Below are 26589 nucleotides of genomic sequence, written 5' to 3' on the forward strand. Positions count from 1 at the left end.
CGGTAGCAAACAGTATCAATTTGCGTGCGAACATTTCTAAAGTATCTGGGCAATTGCAACTTTTGTGCGTGATCATTATGTTAACCGTGAACTCGGGCTGACGCGCATAGATATTTTGTTCGCGAACAATTCTGGTGGAAACTTGTCATAAAACACATTCAAAGTGGGCAATGCAGCGGGTTGGGCAATATTTTTTTCCGCCTTTTTATATAACATTATTTAATGACGGAGACTTCAAATAATTACTGACTACTAGGTCTGTATATTAAATTTACCGATTTTGCTTAGCGATTATTAAGAATTGCATGGGTCTGCCGGCCGAAGCAATAAACTTTTTAAGAATTCAGTGATTTCTTCAGTAATATCTCATCCCCTAACTGTATTTATTGCTGTAGATACCTACATACATACCTGCATAAGTACAGTTACCCAAAAAAAAGCAGTCACACGTTTCGAATCCCGAATCTACGAGCATTCGTTCGATCTCAATCGCGATAAGTGCGCCAAACGTTTTGTTGATGATTATACCTGCACGAGTTTGCTGTGTACAACTGTACATTCCTACTATTGGATAGCGAATGAGTTTAAGGTGAATGGTGAAAAAGAACTGCTAAGGTTCTTGTTTTTAAACAAATGCCTATAAATTTTATTTAGATTAGATCAGAGTATTGGCGTTTGAGCTCGACAGATAGAGCTACTTTCGTATTCATTCAGTTGTTGTAATATCAGATTTTTTACGCAGTATTGCGTTGGCGTGATAAACACAAACCATGGGAACCATGTATTTTCAAATAAAGTATTGCATTGTCATAGTCAAACTCAAATCATTTATTTCATTTAGGCCTTTACAAGCAAGAAACTCCATGGTTTGAAATTTAAATACTTAAGTTTGTTATGAAAAACTATCAAATGATTAAAATGATTATATTTCCTCCTTGTACCCAATCCGAAAAGAGATACTTTTCACCAAACAAAATCCACTTAAACTTACAGCCAACATCGATACAACTAATCTAATTACATTGGTACGTTTGTTCATTGCGCTTTGACGTAAACGCGAGTAGAACTGTTCTCAGTTGAATTCTCCACCGTTAGAAGTTTCTGTTTAGCTAAATTAACAAGGTAAATGTGATGCAAATAGATAACTATAGTAATGGGAATGGGAAATCTGTTGTGAACTTTTTCGGTTTTTATTTTAAGTTTACGACCTAATTTCTTATAGCAGTAACGAAAAAACTAGATTGGAGCTTATGAAAATAGAAATACACATTTGACATTAAATTCTACAGTAACATAATTCTTATTTCCTAACTATTACTACTACTACTCACAATTTAAATTCATCATCATCATAATTTATTACTAAACTATGTATATGCATTATTTTTTCAACCATATTAAACCTTTTTCTTATTTTCCAGATTCAATTCTTCGGTAGCAGAAACAAACGTAAGTAAACTATTTATTTATACTCTCATCTGACTTCCTCAACCAACTTACTTGGGAAACCTGATACCTACTCAAGACGTCTTTCTGGATTTTGGCTACCTCGTAACGACCGCCAAAGATGTTGAAACGACAACCACCAATATAGCGTGCCTTCCGAAACACGGAGAAACTCGTCAAAAGAAAATGCTCATCCATTGAAGCACCGACTTGACGCGTTCGGACATTGCTTACTCGTATGATGGATATATTTATATGGCTGTTATTTAGCCATTGTCTACTCCTTTATCAAAGGATACAAGAATAAATAAATATTATACTATAATATCCATAATATGACTAAAACAATACAAGTAAGAAGCCGATATCACAACGGATTCCCACCGGAGCACTCTGTCGTTTAGTTCGCGCACTTTGTGTTATTAGTTCGAAAACTTATACCAAGATACCGTTATTGTACACTACTTACTATATTTTTATGAAACTGTTAAGAACTTTGTTTATAGATAGTGACATATTATTGTGTGTTTTACTTAATATTTAAGGACAGAATAGAAGTTTGAATATGAATACTTGACTAATTTTTATATTTACGATAGTAGGTTCATAATAAGTTAGTAAGTGAGTAGAACATCAACACATGCCTAAAACCTTTTTCTACGTCCGAAAGATACTATATTAGATATAAAACTGCATAAAAGTCGTTTCCATAAAACATAAGATAAATCGCTCACAAACTTACTTACATACATAGGTACAGGTCAAACCGAGAACCTCCTTGTAACATAGTAATAATATATTAATTTATTCAAGTGAAAATGACTCATTTTGCTAGAAGATTGGTTTAAAAATATATTTAAAAAACACAAATACGTTTATTTACATCCAACTTATTTTCAATTCCGGCTACCATTGTACTCTTTGTCCCTCTTTTCATGCAACACAGTGTTTTATATTGCGACAAAACCAATTTATTTTTGTAATAAAATAAAAAAGTAATATCTTTTAATTCGTTTCCCGAAATCCACGTTTGAATCGCGTTGAATCGGATCTCCTCAAACGTAAAATTAAAAACCAAAAAGCATTGTAATGCGAATTCTTTGTGGTGTAAATGAGTTCACGAACCACATTTCTGAATTAAAGCTGGTTTCGGGTTTAGATGGGGATAGTCCATATTTTTTTTATTTTGACCAAGTAGAAAGGAGAATTCTCATTTTTTTACCACTATAAAAAAATATACGCACCCCCAATCTAATGAGAAGGAACATATCGTTCACAATAAAGTTTTGCTACCACAATCTACCTACAGTGTAACAAAGGTCGTATAAACGTAACTGCTTAAATAATTCAACTTAATACATAAGTAGATTTGCTTAAAGTAATTCTAAAATCTTTCTCGGACATTAAGCCCCTCTAACAACCAAGAAGATAAGACGAAGACAGAACGCCAACAATTTCCGTGACATTCAATTTAAATAACTCGGCTGCTTGCAAAATTGTCAACTGTCAAGTCGACGCGTGTGAACCCGACTTAAAATATCCGCACACTGCAAACTAAAAAGTTGGCCGACAGTTGGTAAAACAAATACGTTAAAGAAAATCGTTTCTCGAATCCGCTTTTAGTCGGCACGGCCAAATACCTGATCGTTGTTATGTGCATACTACCATTCATTTCTAAACTGATTTATGAGCCTGAACAAACTATCGGTAGAGGCTGTGTTTCGGAGGGCACATTGAACTGCAGGTCCCGGCTGTCATGGACCATCTTTGGTAGTCGTTAAGCGTAGTCAGAAGCCAGGAAGTCTAACAACCAGTCTTACCAAGGGGTAGGTATTGGGTTGCCCGGGTAACTGGATTGAGGAAGTCAGATAGGCAGCCGCTCCTTCTAAAACACTGGTACTCAGCTGCATCCTGTGAGACTTGAAGCTGACCCTAACATAGTTGTGAAAATGCTTAGAAGATGATAATGAAATTGTCGGGTGACAAAAAGTTTGCAGTGTGTTTGTACTCTTAAAGCTATTATTATGAAAAACGCAAAGCGTTTTTATTTTCACCTCAGTTGAGTCGGATTAAAATATTTGCCCTCATATTGTTGGTTAGTCGTGGTGGCCTAGTGGGCAAAGAACCAACCTCTCGAGTATGAGGGCGCGGGTTCGATTCCAGGTCAGGCAAGTACCAATGCAACTTTTCTAAGTTTGTATGTACTTTCTAAGTATCTAGACACACGGCAGTGTGTCCGCCAAGGTCGAGCAAAAAAAGCGACACACCGGCCGTGGGTTATATTACACGAACCATTTCGGGCGAAATTCGAACACCCTATAACTCAAAATCTATTTTATTTACGCTTATCAAATTTCAAGTATCTGTTGAGACCCCCTCACTTATCTAAAATACAAAATTTCATTAATATACCTATTGTAGGTCTTGAGATATTGACGTCAGAAAATCGCTATTTTTACTATACACTCACTGACTGACTGACTGACTGACTCACTCATCAAAAACCTAGACCACTTCCAATGGTCGTATTGACTTGAAATTTGGCATGGAGGTAGGTCTTTATGTCAAGGTAAAGGGAAAAATCTGAAAATGGTCAAGTGTGAGTCGGTATTAAAATAATGAAGGTGTTTTATACCCCTAAGGAACTAAAACGAACTAAATTTATCTATATTTATATAATATATCTTCGAATGGTCGTACCGATCTGAAATTCGTTACAAAGGTTTGTATTTAGTCAAAGTAAAGTAAAAATTTGAAAACGGCCAAGTGTGAGTCACTTTCGAAAATAACGAATGCGATAACAACTTTGGTCATCTAACACATATGAAAAAATAAAATAAACAAACAAAAATAAATGAAATCCCACCCAAAACAAAAATGTGAAAGACTGCCAAGTTCGATAATATGGGAACGCTTCGCTTATAAAAGAAGTGAGATCTGAATAAGTACCAAGTTTCATACACATACCTCAGTTAAAAATAGTTACTTTTTAATGATGTTACTTGGCAAGTTTTAATAGAAAATTAAATACTTGATTCATTGCATTTAGTAGGTTTATAACAAGGTGTGTGAAAACTTGCCAAGTAGCATCATTAAAAGTAACTTTTTTAACTGAGGTATGGTATGTGTATGGAACTTAAGCGAACGTTTATTCAGATCTCACTTGTTTTGGTGGGTATCTTAGACACCAATGACTGTGTTTCGGATGGCACGTTAAACTGTAGGTCCCGGCTGTCATTGAACATCTTTGGCAGTCGTTACGGGTAGTCAGAAGCCAGTAAGTCTGATACCAGTCTAATCAAGGGGTATCAGGTTGCCCGGGTAACTGGGTTGAGGAGGTCAGATAGGCAGTCGCTTCTTGTAAAGCACTGGTACTCAGCTGAGTCCGGTTAGACTGGAAGCCGACCCCAACATAGTTGGGAAAAAGGCTCGGAGGATGATATTGTTGGCGACCATTTTTTTGTGGCCACGATTGTAATTCAGGACGTAATTGAATTTTGAACCGTATTGCTTTTGCGAATGGTTTTTTCGGATTTATTCTGAGAAATAGTAAATAAAATGTGAAATATTGAATTTATGTCACTGAGTGTCTGTTAAAGTGGAAAATTATTTACATTTATAGTTTAATTACAATTAAAAGAATATTAAATTAATGCTTAGAGAACAACATATTAATTATAAAGTAATTATTTTAAATTAAATAATATGTAAAAATAATAGCTTTTGTTGCCATTTCAAGATGGTTTCTGCATTATTTCACAAATCCTTTGATTAATATGCTACACTATTTAATTTAAACAATTCACTAGCAAACATTATATTAAGCATAATTCAAATTTTTACATCCCTACCTATAAAAAAAAAAACAAACAAAAAAAATTAAACAAAAAAGCAACACGTAGCTATCATTGAAATTTATAGCCATCATTCATCAAGAAACGCAACACAACGGGAATTTTTAACAAATTGTCAACGTGTGTAATACCCTGAGAACAGCGATAAGCATGGCCACTCGTCATGGCGGGAAGCGGCCATATAAATAAAGAAATACTTCCTATTTAACGTTAAAAAATGTTCGTCATTGAACATGAGGGCTCAGGTTGTTTTTTTTTTGTAATACCCCGCAATTTTAGGTACTCTCGTCCTTTGTGAACCATTTTCTGCAAGAGGCAAAGAGAAGCCGACTCTAGACTATCTGTGTACCTTTAATAGTTCAGTAGTTTTGGCATAAAAGCCAGACAGTTTTACTTTCATATTTATTATTACGATATCGTGTGAGCACACACCATGAAAGTTCGCAACTTCCTAACTCTCACAAACAAATTGAAACCAATATTACAAGGAAATAGAAAACCACCCAGAAATAAATCAAACACATTTCATTGATCAGTTCTCAAACACCCAAACATACATTGACCCACAAATGTCATATATTAATAACTACAATTTCCATTCTCACATCTCACTCTCATCGCGGTACAATAGTAATGGCGAATGGCAGGCTTGTATGGGACTTTCGTACCGCTAATAAAATTTCGTGTTTTGGGATATTTTTTGTTTTAATTGATGGGTAATATGATAGACAAGCCCTTTGTAAATTCTTAGATTTTTAGAACTTGGGAAGTAAAAGTTATAACCAGTTTTGTTTTTTTAAGGTTATGTTCCACAGTATACCCATATAAGTTGTTTTAGCTAGGTACATAAACATTGTTATGGGTTATAATTGGTGGGTAATATGATAGGCAAGCCCTTTGTAAATTCTTAGATTTTTAGAACTTGGGAAGTAAAAGGTATAACCAGTTTTGTTTTTTAAGGTTATGTACTACAGTGTACCCATATAAGTTGTTTTAGCTAGGTACATAAACATTGTTATGGTAATGATAAAATAAATGTTCTACCTAGCTTGTCTCTTAATCTTGGGTGTGTTTTAGGTAGGTACGTACAATTAGGTAAATAGATAGATAGATAAGGATCGTACCCACTCAGTAGAGTGCATTTAGGAGATACCTGTCCAGCAGCGGACTGCAACAGTTTGATAATGGTCAAGTTCTCGGGTTTCGAGTGTGGTATAATAAAACAACTTTGTTTTTGTAGGAATACACATCTATTTAATTGTTCTTATAATTATTTAATCTATTCTTAGTATTATTTCATCAACATAGAAACTCATGTGCAGAAATACCCAGACCCAGAACAACTACTTGCAGATCATTCAAATATTTGTTCCGTGCGGCAAACATGGTCAGCAGAATCTGATGATGTTATCTGGAAAATATTTAAGTGATTTTGAGTATGATTCAACATTGCTTTAAATAACTATTTTAACAGTGTTACACAAACCAAGTAAGGCAAGTAAACAATACATGTAAGAGATCACTTATATGTTTGTTAATGTACAAACACAACAATGATCGTTTACAGGACAAACTGTAAATATTTTTACAACCACAACAATGTTTGTTATTTTTTCAAATAATGTTAAGATTAGTTTTAGGTACATTCATATTATTTTAGTATGAAATCGTGTAGTTTATATGGTGAGTCTACTTTTTAACACGTAAAAGTTCTCACATCGTAACTGGCACACTCGTACGCAAAATGTTATTTGAAAACTACTTACATCTCTAGGATATGTCCACAGCCGAATAGTATTGACGATATCTTCACTCTCATCGGATAAAGCGTGCCTTCGTATTCGCGACTAGCGAACGTTGCAATTGATGCATTGCAAACTCGTCATTTTAAAGCACGTACAACACAAGTAATAAAGCGTCCTTTCGCGAAAGTACTATCAACAGATAGAGTACGGAGGTGCACTTGCTTGACTCAACGTAAAAATGACCAGATAATTTGCTTAAATTGCTCAGATGCAGTAACAAACCACAATCCAAAACAACAGCAAAGAACTGAACAGACACTGACAGACAGAGACTAGACTCTGAAAGATATCCGTTACCTGTCAATAAAATAATTGCCAATACAAAATAAAAACATTGATGGTGAAAATAATTTATCTATTTAAATTGTTAATTATTAAGATAGTATGCAATAATTATTCATTTTAAGGTATAATATGTAATTGGTTAATTATATTTACTGTTATTTCTATGTTTAAATAATTATTTTTCATTTCGAGCCTCGTGATATTTTACAAATGGCAACTTCTAAAAACAGAACTACGTTTAGTTGCGTTTAGTTTAAGATTATATTACGTTTAATTACTTGAATCTTTTAATTGGTATAATTAATTAATCCGGAGTTCTAAAAATACTACACTAACATGGAAATAAATGACTTAGTTGCCTTAATAATTGGTACAAATTCTATAACTGAACAACGACAAAAATATGCGGTACGAAATCTGCCATTCTCCTTTTCTCTGAAATTCAAAGCCACTAGGCGACACGGATTTATGTATAGCACAAATCAAAATTTACGTTCACAAATACAAATTTATAATTCACGGTGTTAAACTTTAAATAAATGTTTTGGCACCTTTATTTTTAAGATCGTAAGGTCGAAATTTGCCTGGCTGTACATTTTTAGGCGTCGACGGAACTAAACTGTTTGCTTACCGGCGGGATACGAAATGGGCCTTCTATCACACCGGTATGTAACACAATATAATAAATTTTATTTTTATTACATTTTTGACAGATGTTTTAAATTCAGTCATGAAAGTGCTGCTGTTTTCTTTTATATTTTCCAATTTTACTTTTATGACTGATAACTTGTGATATGCATAGCTATGGTCATATCGTACGAAAGCCAATGACCTTTAAAGAAGGAACATTTTCATTGATCATTCCCTCCCGATTGGTCGTAGTAAAGCACGCGAAAAGTGCTTACCAGTTAATTAGTTAGTTAATAATAGCGTCATAGTGACGATGACATTCATCGATAAGCTGGGTACTCACTTAGAAGTGTAGCACGTAATGTATCAGATACGGTATCAACCTGCAAGTGGGTACGGCTCGTCCACGGTCCTCACGAAAACACTGCGAGCCGCCTTTGTGTTCGCAGCGAAACCACCACTCGGCGGGTCACTGCGAGCTTACAGCGCTCCACGCGCGAGCGGCTCGCAGCGGGCTCGTGCCTACGTACTCACTTGATACCGTATCTGATACGTTACGTGCTACACTGCTAAGTGAGTACCCAGCTGTAGGTTACATGAAGAGTGGCGCGGGAACTCATTGTACCGAATAATAACAACGACTGATTAAAGCAATCATTCACTATGAATATGAAACGTCCAAGGAGCTGACTGCCAACCTTCGCCAATCCGAGAGGCACTCTAGAAAGAAGCATAATGAACATGAGCCTTTTTCATGAGCCTTTTTCAAGATACATGATACTTAATGTGTATAAATATGAGTGTAGGTGCATTGAATTATGCAGAGTGTTACAAAAATAATACAAATATAAATTCAGCAAGCAGAGCAGGGGGGAGATATTCTTCAGATATAATACTGGAAAAAAATCGACCAGGTTTATCAATTTTTTCATGTTTGTCAAATTACACTTCGGTGTAAAGCTTATTGGAGCGCATCAAGCAGCCGGAGTGACGGCACGGAAGCCGCGGCGGAAGCGCGCGCGCCGGCTTCCTCTACTAACTACAGGCTTTATCAACTTAGATATTTTGTGAAAAAAAAATAAGAAGTTTTTTTATTTTCAAACATATTGAATCTCGTTTCTGACCTACTTTTTTTTTATGCGATATCGGGACACCATTTACGCACAGTTGGTTAGGCTCATAATAAGCTATTTATTAGCTTGTGTTATGGGTGCTAACACAACCGATAATAACATATAACTATACATATTTATTAATAGATACATATTATAATACCCACACCACAGTCAACATCCATACTCATCTCACAAATGTTGTTCGTACTGGGAATCGAACCCGGGACCATTAGTTCGACAGTCCGGGATGGTGACCATCGTGTAAGCTTTACGTAGTTTTTCAGTTGTGTTAGCACTTATAACACAAGCTAATAAATAGTTTACCATGGGGCTACCGGCTAACCCAATATGTGTGAACGTATTGCAATATTTATTTACTAAACATTTTTAATACATTATTTATGCCCACTTACTCATCGTTGCACAAATTGATCCACAAAAATACATTCATATACAGGGTTACTGGTAAGTAGACCGCATCCTTTCAGGAGGTGATAGTATAGGTCAATACGGACAAATTTGACCCTGGGATATACTGGGCAAAAGTTAACCCGTTTCAAGAAAATCGAATTTCAAGATCAGTCGTCTAGGTACACGTATAAATTTTCATTATTAGTCAAAACTCTCGTTTTTGTGGATTTTTGTGTGTTTTTGGATAGAAGATGAATCATTTCATAATAACAAACCATAAAACTGTACAAATCACAGAGGAAATTATAGCGAACAGCAATTACTTTTTTAGTAGATATTTTCTCAAAAATATTACTCTTCATTTTTTTGTGCAGAATACTTAAAAAACATCTACATTTATCTAGCTATCCAAAAAGCCACAAAACACACAACAATCCGCAAAAACGAGACTTTTAACTAGTAATAAAAATGTATACGTGTACCTAGACGACTTGTAAAGAAAAGATCTTAAAATTCGATTATCTTGAAACGGGTTAACTTTTGCCCAGTGTATCCCAGGGTCAAATTTGTCCGTATTGACCTATACTATCACCTCCTGAAAGGATGCGGTCTACTTACCAGTAACCCTGTATAACTCCAGCAGTTATTTATATCCCAGTTAAAATAACCATCACACTTCAATTGACTACGGAAACGCATTCGTTCATCTCTTCGTTAAGTACAATAAAACTTGAGAGTTCATTACCGCTGGTATTTGCGTCCGTGTATTTTCAGAACGGAAATGACGAGAACATCCGTTCGCAGGGGGTCTATTTGACTGTTTAGCGTTTGCACTGTTAAGATGTGTCTTGTTTGTTTGTTTGTTTGTAGGACTTTGTTTAGTGTTTGAAGTTTGTTTTATAGTATCACAGCAAAGTATTGCAAAAAAAAAAAAACAGATAAGTAAGTGTCAAAAATGCGATAAAACATTTGCGATGAAATGATGAAAAGTAACTGCGTTAAGTTATTACAATTACAAATACAGATTTTTAATCACATGTGAAACCGACGAAAAACAAATATTTGGCTTATTCATATTTTAAAATATTCCCGTACTCAACTCAATAGCAATATAACTAATAACTGAAAGCAATAGCACCTCTTGAATTATCGAAAATGCATGCTGGTATATTAACTTTCAGTACTATTAACGGAAAACAAATAAAGTTATTTTGTTTGGTATACTGAGCTTTTATTATGGGAAATCTAAAAGTTAAAAAATTACTGCGTGAAATAAACTACTTATTAACAAACTGTACGAAAGTAGATTTAAGTTTTTTTCGCAAAGTCAAAAGAGTTTTAGGTTGACGTGGCCTTGTTTCGAAATGAAAACTTTATTTCATTTCATCTTTAAAAACAGTTCATTATCAAACATCTAAACAAAGGACATTTCTATAAAAAATATTCACCCTTATCCTGATCAAAACAACTTTCAACAACCATCAACAAAAAAAAGATTAAAAAAAAAACACCTTCAGATTATCCTGGCTTCGATTTCCTCGCCTGAACTTCCAACGCTTAAGTTAAGGCGTTCGAAATGTTGTTGAGGTATCAAAAAAGTACAAAAAAAAAACGTATTTCAAAAGAATCGAAAAGTTGGGAAAAATTCCCCAGCAAGGATTTTGTGTCGTCGCCAGTTGACAGTTTTGCAGTAAGCCGAGTGCCAGTAGAAAATCATTGTTATTACGTGCTTTGATAGCAATCAGTTGATTTAGGGACGCTAATGCTATTACGTGAAGTCGTGAATTATCTTTATAAGGGATTCTCTCTTCTATATGAGATATTTTTTTTAATCATGAGAATTTATTACGCCTGTGAGTTATAATTTAAATACCTCTTTTATGATAAATTTTTTTTATAAACTTTAATCTAAATAACCACATACCTAATATTGTGCAATAGCTTCACACAGTCGGTTTGATTATAGAAAAGGCAGATGCCTTTTAAATATAGAAAATTAACAATGAAATAAAAACATGTTCAATTTAAGCATTCCTGTAAACCCACTGTGCCAAAATTATGTATCGTCTACTCCGGGCTAGGTATTTGCGTTACGCCAAAGGCAATCGCTATGAAATGACATTTCAAATTGCTATCACACGTAATACAGTTAAAGAACTTTTACCAACGCTCGCCAATAATCCTTTTGTAACAAACCAGTTTGACAGATGAGAATTCTATTGTTGGAATTTTTCTCGATTTATCACGTCCCTGCTTTGAATAATGGCGGGTGTTATAAATTTCCGAATTAATCCAGTCATGTGAAAACATATATATTATATTTATTGTGCAATATGAGAATGGTCCTGATCGAAGAAAGATGAAGATTTAAAGACAAAGTTTCTTTATACTTTTTACATTTTCTTTTCAAAAGGTGGAAATATCTACCAGTAACCAGCAAATCTTGTGACTTTTTAAATCGTAGGTAAATTATAAAACTGACTAAAATACCTTAATCTAAAGAAAGCTTGTGAAAGAAGTAAAAATAGACGTCAAAAAAGTATTTACGTAAAAGATTTTCAAATTATTTTTAAACCATTTTCCACTTTCATTAAATACTAACGAAAAGCTCACCAAACAGACAGCTGACCTTTCCTAACCCGTCAAGATAAAACGTGTCTAAACGCCCTCATTTCAGCCGAAATAAAAATAATTTCACGGCGCGCCTCCGAAAACGAGTTAATTTTTACATCGCCCAAGATTTCTCGAAGCGAAAGTTGATTCTGATGTTATTTATTTGAGATACATCCGAGGAAATTATGCGAAGATGGCTGCGAGCGTGATGGAGAGTCTGTCGAGGGCATTACTATGTCGAATCAATTCCGTCGCCCCTACTAAAGAATTCTATTAAGGGGATAAATGGTTTTAAAATAGTTGTGAGCTAAAAATGGTGACGAGATTTAAGTCATTGGTAGCGTCTGCGTTTGATGCTTATAAGGAATAGACTTGATGTTGCTTCAAATAGCTTATTGCATAATTTGTGAGCACTATACATTTTTAGGCATTTTCTTTTGCAGCAAAGTATCAGCAGACAATATTTCAGTAAGTCGCTCGTCATTATATAAAACGCGTCACCTAGATGCGGTAACTCTTCAATTACTAAAAACTCTTAATCCTTTTCTACTGTTTTAAAAAGTCATATATGCAAGTATTTGAAAGTAAATACATAGGTATAGTAACAGCCAAAGCAGAAGCCGTGACTTATCAACACAAATAATTTCCTATTACCACCATACACTAAGCCCTTCTTCCAATTTTCTTAAATAAACATTCGCTCGCTGCACGTTTTCGTTTAAAGATGAGCCCCATATAGGGTGGAATGCGATTTTAAATAATAATGTTCGACCACCCACCCCTGTATGATAGGTATGTTCGCATTTTCGGGTGATTAGAAGTAGATATATAGGAAAAATTAATGCTTTAAACCTTAAGAACAATTTACAAATAAAATAGAAATACAAAAGGTATGTCAGTATAATTATGCTAAAATTTAACTTTTTCGGAAGGATATTAACCAATGAAATAAATCTTCATATTCAGATGTCATTGCAATTTGAATTATCGCACTAACGGTTTCTTTCTCCGAGTCTGGCCTTTTTCTGTTAATAATTCGTGAATTGGCAGTATCCAGAAGGACAGGAAGTAAAATATGACAAAAGCTCGGTTACAAAAATTATTTTTTATCGATCTAAAGGTCCTTATAATTTACAGCTTTAGAATGCAGTGTCGCCATCGCCATATTTACTTGGACGGAACCCTTATCTTTGTCATAATAGCAACAGAGGCTAATAATAACAAGCAGACTTGCGACGACCGAAATAATTCCGGAAATAGCTGACGGAATATCTAAATCATGGCATGCCTCACAATCTTAGGGATAAGGGTGGGTAGGTGCTCTTTTTATCGACTATCGATTTTTTATATTTTTCTTCGATAAATAGTTTATTATTAATTTTCATCGAAGTAACACATAAGGCCGTTAGAAACATAGGGGAAACAATTCTCTTTAATAATATAATCTAGGTATGGAGATTATTAAAGAGATAATTTGAATTCCATTTATTATATAGTTCGGCCGCTCAGAGAATGCGTTTCTGACACATCGCGATTGAACTGACGACGTAACTTTATAATGGCGTTGCAGTACGATAAAAATATTTTTGCTGGTTGTTTATCGTTTTAACAATTGTTGAGCATTAAAACAACATTATTATATCAATAATAATCAATGAATGTTGTAATTTTGTGCCAAATTGAGTGTCAAATAACTTGGTAAACAATATTTTTCTAAATCTATACTGCGCTATTACAAGGTTATGTCAGCGCTTTATATTTGTAGTGCTGTGCTAAAAATAACAGGCAAGTATCGTAATCTGTTCTGGTTGATGGTTCTTATACAGTTATACTTATAATATAAAATAATACGTTTTGTTTTTCTTTTTAAGAATTTGAAAATAATGGACTATAGGATAACTTTTATGAAATATAAAAATAAAACTATGATCAAACTGAACGCGCGAAAGAAAGTAGCATTTTTATTTTTAGGTTGAAAATGGTAACCCCAAATGGCATCATGGGCCGTCATTTTGTGACGCTAAATAGTCATTTGTTGTCGTTTCGTGCGCTAAGACTAAGTGCCCTGCCTCATTAGGACGCCAATGGCGACGTCGCCGGCTACGTATCCAAGCAGTTAGTATTGAAATGTATGGAACCTAACTCACTTGGCGACGGTTTGGTAACGTCGCCAAATTGAAGGCGTGGCCACGAGCTACAGTTCCCTATGTGGCTTCTGGCTACCGTGGCAACTTGGCGACGTGGCCACAGTAGCCACTATAATGTACACGATAAAGCGCACCTCCCTCACACAGTCGCCAATGTGGTCGCCAGTCAGCTTGCAATTTCTTGAGCGACGACGTAAACAATTGACTGTCGAGACGCCATGGCCACTCGACTTGGCGACATTTGGATGCCAGAAGTAGCCAGACCTGTGCCGCTGGCGACGTCGCCATGGCGTCCCAGTGAGGTAGAGCTCTAAAAACCTGATTTTGGAAGATTTTGACCGAGATATCAGGATTGATTCTGTTATTGATAATACCTAATATACACGTAATATACACGTAGGCGAAGATGATGATGAAGACACCACCTCCTCAAGCGAATCGGAGTCTGATTAACATTCTGTACGCACATTCAATTCAATGTACTTACTTTATTGCATAGAAATACAGATTGTAACTTTGTAACAAAGAATAAATAAAACGATTTTATTATATGAATATTACCTTTTTTTGGTTTCCACTTAAATAACTAAAATATAAATTTTAAATGATTCCGCCAATTTAAAACGAAAATAATCTTAAAATAATGCGGCGGTTTATTTTGGGGGAACGGTAACGAACTCAGTGTTATGTTGTGCCCATCACTAGTCCTGACTAACTGATAGGTGTCAGGAACGCATTCTCTGAACGGCCGAACTATAATCTTTTTAAAGAATGGTTAAGTAAAAAAATATACTAATTTAATTAGCATCCTTTTTATTTCCCATTTTGATAGTCAAAGGAAAGGCACCTTTACCAATCGCCATTAATATTACTACTACTACCTACCTTGTTTTCCTACTTTATAGTAGAAACTCGAGCTGCAAAAGTCTTTTAGTAATATTACTTTTGTGAAAGTTAGACAAGTAGCAAACTGTTATCTTCAACAATTTTGCTATCGATATTTTCTTACTTTTGCAGTCAGATATACATTAAAGTATCGATTTACACTCAAAACAGTAATTCACACTTACGTAGTTCATGTCACGATACCGAAAATCCTTTTGATTTAAAAACTGATAACACTTGTATACTTTAGTGAAATCTAAAAACTTATAACCACAAGAGCAAAACAAATTAATTATTAAAACTCACATTCTGACGAAATCCTTTATTCTAAATTATTGCAAATTTACATTTCGATAAATAAAATATCGACAAAAGAACTTGCAGACAGCATTTTCCCATCCCTATTTCCAACGTCGTTTACTTTAACAGCCTCGTTTGGCCCGAATAGACAATTTCCTTATACTTAGCGTTACTTAGCCGCCGGTATAAACGATTAATCATTTTTTGTTTAGCCTAACAATGTGATGAATAAAAATTGACAATTGTTTATTTGGGTATTTTGCATTCATTCTTGTTTATGGAGATCGTTTTAGATTTTGTTGGTGAAGACTGAAAATAAACTTATCGACTGTACAATTATGGAGAGATGTAGGTATGGTATGCATTACGTTTCTAAGCATTAATTCATAGAAAAGTGTTTTGGTACGAAAATAGTATGAAATTGGAAAGTAGACGACTAAAGTCATGTTTGCTATTTACTTTATTCATTGAAGAAGTGGTTGACACAAAATTATTGAATAATGCACAGTTAATGTAAGTTTACTTAAGTATGGGAATCATTTACTGTCTCCCTATGAAATGCTTTAGAAACCTTCATAGAACCATCATGGTTCTCACAAATTATATGCCTACGTAAAAAAAACGAGATTTTGTACGAATTCAGTTCTTTATTTACTTTGGATAACAACACGAAAAAGTAATCTACGCAGGCTTCACAAGTCCAATTCTACGAGCGTTCAACACAACATTTAATTTCCGAGGGGAAAATTTGCGAATTCCCAAAGAAAATTCCATTTCTAAACCGTAAATAAATAACGTCTTCAATCTGTTATAAGTTAATTTTTCAAATCTCGAAGGTAATCGAATTTATTGGATTTATGAGCGAAACCGTTTATTTTGTAACGGCTATTGGTAGAATTGATTTATTGATGGGCTGCGAAGATTGCTGGGAATAGATTGTTTATTAAGAGATTTATTTTTATTTAAATAATTGTGTCACCAGTCTTACCTAGGGGTTGCCAAGGTAACTGGGTTGTGGAAGTTAGACAGTCGCTGCTTTTAAAGCACTTATATACTTATATTATTTATACTTTTTAGAAGAAACACACAGAACATCAATAATTTTAACTACCGAAAATTGAAGGAAGAAAAGAAAAAGAAAAGCTTTGGAAATTATGAATTAAATTAGACCAGGACTAATTCTTGTAAAAACAAAATTCGTGTCAGCTTTCTTACCATGGGACTGCCTCAAGTGAGCTCACATCATGACAACTGTTAGCGACATATAGAAAAACGATAAACAATAGAACTGGTTTAACCTGCAAAGACGTCATTACATACTTAATTATTCACTAAGATTGTAAAAGTCACATTTCGTTAAAAGTTAAACAAGCTGTTTACCGCTGTTTCACATGCTTTACAAAGTGTCATCTTTATGTCATATTTATATAAAGTTTTTATATAAAAATAAAATCAATTACAGAAATAAAATCAAATTTTGATTGTTTGCTAATTTCCAAACAGTTTTTTTTTTCTATAATTCTTGTAGAAGTTTCATCGTATCTTGAGGAAAAATCTTGAAGACCCTGAAAAATATTTAGGGCTCAGTTTCCCCAAAACGTCCAAATAAATATAAGTCCAATCCTTTACATATTCGTTTAGTCGAAAAACCTTAACAAACAAACTCATTTTCCGTTGAAATTGATATAAGTAATAGACTTTTAAAAACGGTTCTAATCTTTGTAGGTTAAGTTTATTCTAGTTAAATTTTGTGAAATAATTAAAAATAACAGTAGGTAAAATAACCTATATTTTTCGACTATAAAACAAGAGACTTTCGACTCTTTTTCACAGTCAGTCTTCACATCCATAAGAGAGCAATTACTTCATCAAATAGTTAACCATGGGTCGTTTCATTGAATTACTTTTGGTAAGTTTACATTTCAACATTATAAATTATTTAGGTCTTAACAAATAAATAACTACAGTGATGTATGGATGAAATCAATTGCGGGTTTTTTCAATGTTACTTATGACCTTTTTGTTTTTTTCTAAACAATATCCTAAACTGCCTTTGCTAGTTTGGATCGCTATACTCTTAATTTTGTCAATTGAGTAATAATCATTGCTTGATTGAGAGCTGCAGCAAGATAAACGTTAAAACGTTTTCAGCAATATGCATTTTTTACTAACGAGCTAGTCAGGCCCTAAATTAACTGTTACAATTTTTGGAGTACCTAAATATGATTTATCATTGACATAATTATTGTAAAATGCCTCTTTCAGCCAATGCTATGCTTGGTAGCAGTGATATACATGACAGTCGATGCCAAGCCGAGTGCATCGATTGTGAGAAGTCAATCGAGTGAGACAAGCGACTCGGGTTCGGAAGAATTCGAACCTGCATTTGATTCTGATGTAGAAGGTAACAAAACTAGCTTTAAGAGTCCACTACAAACTTTTAATCGGCCGATAGTTTGTTTGAGCTCATGATAATGTCCTCCTAGCTGATTATCGGCTACGGCGCGACGGCTTCTCATATGAGGAAATCAGCCAACAGCGCAGGACATATTAAAGTGCAAAAACATTTGCGCAGACACAGGTGCACTCTCTATTTCTTCACTCCCTTAGCCCGATGGGACGGCAATCCGACACGACTGGAGAGAGATCAGGAGCAGGACCGAAAAAGTACTCATTGCTGCACGGGTTTATCAATCACCAATGTCCAGGCTCCGGGCTACTCTGTGGAAGTTTCGAAAACCCACAAAGTGATTTCGGCCCGTCCCGGGAATCGAACCCGAGACATCGTATGTGCTCAACAGTCGGTAGCGCTGCTGCTGATCATGCTTGCTGGCCGTGGTCTGGGATGTTATAATATGTATTATGTAGTTTAACAGTTTTACACCCAAAACAGATGTTAATGAATAACATACCATGGGGCTAACCGACCGTGTGTGAAAAGGTGTCCTAACATAACCTATTATTGGGTTTTACACAGATGAGAACGCTGAGCCTGACCAGCCATCTCGGCCTGCCAGGGTAACTCATCCGGACTGCGCGCACTGGACGTGGGAAAACCGCACACTACTCTGCTAAGTGTATTCATACTTTGTCCAGGATATAAAAATAAATAGTAGATTTTTTTGTCAATAAGTAAATAAAAATAATTATATTGATATCGTGATTTTCATTTATTTACCTGGATATTCGCAACACCTTTGTAAAATAAGTGTTCATGATCATTGATCACACAAAAAATTTACTACATACTAAAACTAAAAATCGGCATGTGTTAGTGTGCAATGTGTTTTTCATTTTACCTAACCTTAAAGAATCAAGTTTGATTCAAATTCAACAAAAGGAACTTTTTTTAAATCTACATATTTATGGGTCTTTAATCCCCAAGATACTAGGTTTTTAGAATGTCAAGATACAAGTTTATAAATATAAATTTAGTCAAACTCTAGATAAATTAAAAAAAGGTAGCTTTCAGATTCCGATGAACATACGAAAATGACTCGACTAATACCTATTGAAGAGTAAGATAGTTATTCTATGTATATGGGTACGTGACATGATCCACCCTAAATATAAATGAAAAAAAAAACATAACTTCAATTTACTGGCATATTTATTTTTATTTTTCCAACATGTCTCAATTTTCAAAAACATATAACGTGAACATCACTTCAGTAGTTCGCATTCTATTCTTCTTCACTTTCTTCTGAAGACTGGTGACCACACGAAGAACTAGATCCACCACCGCCGGAAGACCACGAAGAATTATGACTCGTTGCTTCAGTCACTTCACTAACTGACGAAGTATTTGGCCACCAAGACGAAGAATCATTTTCAGACCATGAGGATTTAGAATCTGCCCCAGATGCAGTGGAAGTTGGCCACCATGCAATTGCTGCAGTACTGGACCAGGTTGATCCTTCTTTAGACTTATCTCCATATCCACTTCCTTCTTTAGACTTATGTCCATCTCCAGTCTTGATATCTAAGTATGATTGTGCAACTGCTTTTTGCGCAGAAGTTATTTCTACGGGTTTAGCATCAACCTCTATATGTATGAGGGCTACAATCATTGATGTTAACTGTAAGAAAAATATACGATTTGATATGTTATTTTTAAAGATATATTAATTTAGGATGACGACAACAGTCTAGTCTATTTAATGTAAGATTTTTGAAATCTGCCGTATAACAGATAATTTTTATAGATATTAATAGATCCGGCTGTCATTTGAACATCTTTAATAGTCGATAAGGGTAGTTAGAAGTCAGAGTCTGACAACCAGTCTTACCAAGGAGTATGGGGTACACACATACGTAGCTTTTTGAGAAGATCAGAGGAAGTCGATACGTGTAAAACATTGGTAGTCAGCTGCATCCAGTTAGACTGGAAGCCGATCCCAACATAGGGAAAAATCTAGGAAAAGGGTTTTTCAATTGGGATAAAAGAGTTTATAATACTAAGAAATACTTACCAAAAGAAGAATGCTAACAACTCCCATTTTTGAATTAGACAAAATGGCTGTCGATAAATGACTGTGCGGGACTGACTAAAAACTTTTATTTTATACTGAAGGACAACTATTTTTAGGCTACACTAACTGATAAAATACTCGAAAATTAAGTCTAGTTTTTTTCTTATTCTTTAATTCAAATGGGTATGGTTGCGTAATTTTCTTTTTCGGTAATTTTAAATACTAATAAAGTAGGTATTGTTAAAGATTGTTTTGGTTTAATTTTTTGTGTTATTTTGGTTATTACATTAATATTAGGTATTCTTTTGTTTCAGATCCACTCCGATACCATAAGAAACGTAAGTTAACATTTTAGTTTATTATTTTGTATAACTTTATAACTGAAATATTTTTTTCAAAATGATAAAACATGAAATATATGTAGTTTGATACAATTTAACTCGATGACTTATACTAAAAGTCCCAACCCTACATAATCATTATGAGATATATAAGCAAATTAAAACAACAATGCATTTAAATGTAGATTTAGGGGGAAAAACTGGTTTTTATATCAAATGCTTAGTATTTCTAATATTCCAATTGCACTTACATTTAATTTAATTTGTTATCATCAAAATTGTTTTTTAAAGAAACAAAAAAATACAGATATAATTTGACAGATGACATTATCTGTCAAATCGTTTATGACATAGACGAAACAATGTTCCATTTTCACCATGTTCATTTTGAACATGAAGTATTTATGTTTTTCAGATTTTTCTGAGAAAATAGAAAAAAATTTAAACGTACGTACAATTCCAATTTTTTTAAATTGAATTAACATTTACCATTCAAGCACTATGTGTATCACACAACAAAAACATACGCATATTTTGGTACAAAACAAAAAAGGCGTTTTCCCCTTTTACGTTAAATTCCTTGTTTATTCCTCTAACAAGTATGGAGAACAGCCATTTAGAAACTTCGTGGGGCAAAATATCCATAACATAGTTGTATTAAGAGATATGACCGCATTTGAGCACGAACGCACTTTGGTGAAGCACCGTGATTTATTTAAGCAAGCTAAAAGCACTCAGAAAGGTATGAATAACAAGGGTAAATAGGTATATAGATGACAGCTTCATATTTTTGTACTTTAGAGTATGTGGCTTAACGGTGCGTCCTATGTGAGCCTTCGGGATGGAAGCGTCAAAAAGCACGGCGCGAGAAGGAAGCAACAAAAAAAATCATTTGTTTTAAAAATAATAAAAATACCTTTAATGTAGCCTAACAATAAAGGCATTTTGATTGTTCGATTTGAGAGGTGCAAACAGTCTATTTTTGTTTAAAAAAAAAAACCTTTAATGTGTAGACTCATAATATAGGCATATTGGTTTTTCGATTTAAAAGGATATCTTTCGTGACGTGACGTAGCGCAGCGGCCATATTTGATTTCGCTTCGGATCGCTTCGCTACGCGTTCGCATTGATTCGCCCATACAGGACGCACCCTTAGTGATATACTTAATAACAATATGTTTTATAACTTTATTCCACTAAGCCAAGGTTGCAAAAAGGGTTGTGACAGCGATAATTTATATTGCCATCTTCTCTTACAAATTGGTAGAGGGTAATATATTTTAGTAAAAGTCTGAATGATAGATTGTATTATTATGGTACTAAGCATGAGGTGCAGAATGGTCTATCCCCGAGATTATTAACAGAATGTATACCTACTAATCATATAACATTATAAAGCTGAACGGTTTGTTTGAACGCGCTAACCTCAAGAATTTCCGGAGCGACTTAAAAGTTTTATCAGTATTTTTAATAGTCCCCTTCTCAAGGAAAGCTATAGGTCACTTTTTTGCGGGTATTTGTAATACATAGTTACCAAGTAAAACTTTCTATGAGTGTGCTATCCTTGAAGGAAGCTACTCCTTGTCTATTAAATATACCTTCTTCAAAAAAATATCTCAGTTTTGAAAAGCTACACTATCTCCAAGTAACATAGGTAATAGTTTGTCTGGGTTCCACAAGTTCCCCGGGATACGAGTAAACTTAATGGCACACGCTAGTCTGTCATATTTATAACAATACATAAAGATGAATGTAGGCTAGACACGAACAGACTGCAACTCAAGCTGCTGATTCAACATGCAGTAGTGAAATGTCGCAGGTGATGTAATATTCACGTGTAGACTGTCCGGGAAGCATGCCGAATTATTGAACGTCTTGTTCTATGCATTATTACACTGTGTAATACAATATTAGTTTGATGTAGTTTTGTATGTATAAATATATTGATGGAATTTCTTCTCCCGCATCCGGATAAAAACATCTTCAAGGTACAAACATAGTTATTTTCTCTGATGTCATCATCGCCTGTTTTAAACGACTTGAAAAAAAGAGGTTCTCGGTTTGACTAGTACGTATTAATGTTTGTGCGCGATTATCTCTCATTTAGCTGACCAATTTTGATGTAGTTTTCAGCATACTCTTATTACTGGAGAAGGTTTTACATATATTAATCAAGTCCGTTTACAGTGGCTTTGCAATTATAGTGGCCAAGATATTTCTAAAAATAATATATTTTTGTAACGTTCAATGTTATTTTAGGTCATTATCTCTACTCTGCTTCAAAAGGTCATCTTTCAAATTCAGTCGTAAATTAGGTACTGGAATAAAGTTTATATCAGCAAAGTCTAAGGTTATAATAATTTCAGTCTATCTAGGCACTACTATATAAAGCCGCTAAACCGACAAAATTTACTAAAGGTCTTTAGCTAATTGCGGTCTAACCTATTCAGTTAGGGTTAGACCTAGATTCTGTTCAATGTTGCTGAAGACATTAAATTAACTGTTCCTAACATATTTTTGGGTCTATATACTAGCTCAAATTCTATAGAAAACTTTAATAATGATTTCACTGTATACAAAACTAGCCAATATACACAGATTAATCCATGACCCGGAGAACTTCTCACACATAAATAAAATTAGCCTTTATACATTCTATACATACACTATGTTATTTTTAAGTAGGTATAAGCAACACCAAAATAATGCAAACAAAAAAGTTTCATCAAAATCCATTCAGTAGTTTTACGTGAAAGATTTGCAAATATATATCCTTACAAACTTCTTTAACAAGAGCATGTGGATGCAACGTTTACACTATAACCATAATATACAAATGATTTAACACAATCAACACCTAATTATTAATTAAAGACAATCAGTTAATCAATCTACAATATTAATGCTTAATATGGCAATGACTAATTAAGATACTTATTGTTATGTCACTAATAGGACAATCAATTTGAAGCCTAATTAGCGGTGACGATAATTATATGTCTAACACATGATAACATACAGAAATGCATCTTATGTGATTAAGATAACTACCTGTGTGAAAAATCGAATTTATTAGAACTAAGCCTAATTTTAAACAAAGAAAATTATAAGTATGTAAATTACAAATAATATTTTTGAACTATGTCTAGAGTATATTTGTAATATTAATTTCAAATCAGGCCTCCAATTACTCCGGAGCTGCGGGATTGTTCGAAAGAGTTACCGCGGCCCTGGTACATAAAAGGCCTACGACGGAACACGACGGTTTTTCGTCAGTAAGAGTCTGACACTCCCTCACCGCTGCTAACCCACAGCGGGAGGGGTCATATTACGATTTTTGACGTCGTTAAAAAGAAGACCTCCAATTCCTGAGATTAGTCGATTCAAACAAACAGACCCCTCAGCTTTATATATTTTATACAGTAAGTATATATAAAGAAAAACTAATATCAGTGTATCTAGATAGTTTTTCTGAAACGAGCTTCCAATATAATTTTATTGGAATAATATTGTTCTAAAGCTCACAATAGTTTGTTGTTTTGTGCAAAGTTGCTATGTAATAAAATTTTATGTTCTACTACAGTATTGTTAGGAATTTAATCGCAAAAATTGTGAACACTGCCTTTAGTTTTGTGTTTATTTTTAACAATAAACTTTGTAGCTTGAAGTAAGATCTCAATGTGTCTCAGAATAGTTTTGTCTTGTCCTAGTTTAGAAGAATTAATTCACTTCATTTATTTTCTGTATTCATGCAGGTATGAATAAGTTCCCGTGGTCGTGAGTGAAGGGTATGGCCAAAGAAAACAGCTATTGGGATTATTTTATTTTATTCTTGAGAGAGCACACAACACAATTTACACAATGACAAAACGTCCGTCATGCTAGATAACCTCACAGAGAACGTTTACATAATCCAACCAAAAGATGGCGCTGCTCGCGTCCTTCGCATTTCGTAACACCTCCCCTCGAAGTCGTGAGCAGTGCTAATATAATATACAATTTTATAATTAAATTCAATCATCAGCAAACATACCTAAATTACGTACACATTCAAGATGCTTTGATCCATTCAAACCTTTGGTCAACACATCAGCAGGCATTTTATCAGTACTCATATATCTTAGTTCAATCACACCTTGTTCACATTTATCCCGAATGAAATGATGCCGCACATCAATGTGCTTAGTGCGAGGATGAAAGTTCTTGCTTTGAGCAAGTTTGATCGCACCCTGATTATCGTTAAAAAGTGTCACACACTCACACTGCACGCCAATTCTATTTAGTATCTCACGCAAATACATGGCTTCTTTCGTGCATTCTGATATAGCCAAATATTCTGCTTCGGTACTAGACAAAGCAATAGTTCGTTGCTTCCTCGCTTCCCAGCTAACTGGAGCGCCTGCAAGGATAAATGCAAAACCTGAATAAGACCTACGATCAACTGTGTTTCCTGCCCAGTCTGCATCTACTACACCAAACAGAGGCAAGCCTGTTCTTTCATAAACAAGTCCATAATTTGACGTACCTTTCAAATATCTCAATACACGCTTAGCAGCCTTCCAATGCGCAATATCATAGTTTGTATTAAATTGACTTAAATAATTAACAGCGTATGCAACGTCTGGCCTCGTTGACACTGCTAAATGCATTAAAGCTCCTATCAAATTCTGATAAGGATAATCTCTCATAACATCATTATTAATACACTCAGGCTTCTCCAATCTCACATTCACATCTATAGGCGTAATTGCAGCTTTACACTCACTCATACCAAAGCGTTCTAACACTTTATCAATATAAGATTTTTGATTTAAATACACTCTACCTTCATCATCACGGCTAAACTCAATACCTAAACAACTAGATATCTTACCCATATCTTTCATCTCAAATTCACTTCCTAACTGCTTCTTTACATGTTCCATCCATGCATTATCGTTAGTTGCTAAAATCATATCATCGACATATATACCAATTATCATTATTCGTTCACCCTTACGTGCAACAAATAGACAAGGTTCTTGTGGCAAAGATTCAAAACCAATATCAATAAAAAATCCCGATAACCTTTTATACCATTGTAAACCAGACTGTCGCAAGCCATACAAAGATTTCTTTAGCAAACACACACTATCCTCACATTCACGAATCATTTCATACCAACGTTTAGCCGTCTGTAGTATATCTGTGTCTGTTACTATATTCTTCTGTGAACCAATCTCTTCTTTGGCAATAATTCTCTTTAGAGTGTTGCTTAACTCTTCTGGAATCTCCATATATATCTCCTCATCTAGGTAACCGTTTAGGTATGCTGTGACTACATCCATTTGATGGATTTTCAAACCCATTTCAGCTGCCAAAGCAGCTATAATTCTTATTGATGAGGATCTCACAACGGGCGAAGAAATCTCGTGGAAATCCTCCCCTGGCCGTTGTGAGCATCCTTTTGCGACGAGGCGCACCTTCTTTCCAGTATTCTTGGTGGTAAAAACAAATCTGCTACCGATTACCTTGCGTTGTTTCGGTCTTTTTACAATTTCCCAGGTTTTATTTTTGATTTGGGACAAATATTCGTTTTCCATGGCAGATCTCCACAAATGCACATCACTACCTTTTTGTATATCTTTCCACGTTACTTGTTCTACTGTTGCTATTCCAGCACTCAACCATTCATCTGATTCCTTATCCGTCTCCTCTACTGTATGATATTCTTTCCGTGGTCTACCCGCTTGACCAGTACGTATCATGCGAGGTCTTCCTCTTCCTCTTTTAGGTTCTATTAAGTGTTCCCATGATATAGTAGACTTCACCGAACGTGGTGGACTTTTATCGTCATCTTCTTCAGATTCATCACTTTTATCATATGAACTTCCTGGAGTAGCATCATTTTTCCTTTTATTGTTCGTATTCAATTCTATTTGCACTTCTTCTTCATCAATACCTTCTTCTTCGTCAAGGATTTCTTTGTATTCATGTCTGAATGCTGTCTCATTCATGAATTTCACATCTCTAGTTATAATAATTTTCTTGGTTGTAGGATCATGTATCCTATATGCTTTGGACTGTATGTCATAGCCCACAAATATTCCTAGCTTCGAACGTGAGTCAAACTTTCCTTTAGGTTTTCCCTTTTCTTTATAATATACCTTCGAACCGAACACGTGCATGTATATTACCGTAGGTTTCTTGCCTTTCCATAGTGTAAACGGTATCTCACCATTTAAGGCTGTGGTTGGGCATCTATTTCTTATGTAATTGGCGGTATTTATAGCTTCAGCCCAAAAT

At 34.6% G+C, this 26589-nt stretch overlaps 1 protein-coding gene and 1 long non-coding RNA gene across 2 annotated transcripts; both read right to left on the bottom strand.

Moving 5' to 3' along the window:
• Nucleotides 1-6527: 6527 nt before the first annotated feature.
• LOC126055948 (uncharacterized) lies at nucleotides 6528-7817 on the bottom strand. Its single transcript, XR_007511729.2, has 2 exons — nucleotides 7067-7817; nucleotides 6528-6711 (listed from the first exon to the last, which is right to left on the bottom strand). It is a non-coding gene; the product is annotated as an uncharacterized LOC126055948 (long non-coding RNA).
• Nucleotides 7818-19083: 11266 nt separating this feature from the next.
• On the bottom strand, nucleotides 19084-20103 carry LOC110372966 (uncharacterized). The gene is made up of 2 exons (XM_021330021.3): nucleotides 19964-20103; nucleotides 19084-19570 (listed from the first exon to the last, which is right to left on the bottom strand). The coding sequence occupies exons 1-2, from the start codon at nucleotides 19988-19990 to the stop codon at nucleotides 19175-19177; spliced, it is 423 nt and encodes a 140-aa protein (XP_021185696.3). The 5' UTR covers nucleotides 19991-20103; the 3' UTR covers nucleotides 19084-19174.
• Between the last annotated feature and the right edge of the window lie 6486 nt (nucleotides 20104-26589).

Source organism: Helicoverpa armigera, chromosome 7 (assembly GCF_030705265.1).
Source record: "Helicoverpa armigera isolate CAAS_96S chromosome 7, ASM3070526v1, whole genome shotgun sequence".
Taxonomy (NCBI): domain Eukaryota; kingdom Metazoa; phylum Arthropoda; class Insecta; order Lepidoptera; family Noctuidae; genus Helicoverpa; species Helicoverpa armigera.

Coding starts and splice junctions, on each gene's coding strand:
- LOC110372966 (XM_021330021.3), bottom strand. CDS start 19,990: ATGGGAGTTGTTAGCATTCTTCTTTTG. Junction 19,571..19,963: donor TTGTTAGCATTCTTCTTTTG/GTAAGTATTTCT, acceptor TTTTTCTTACAG/TTAACATCAATGATTGTAGC.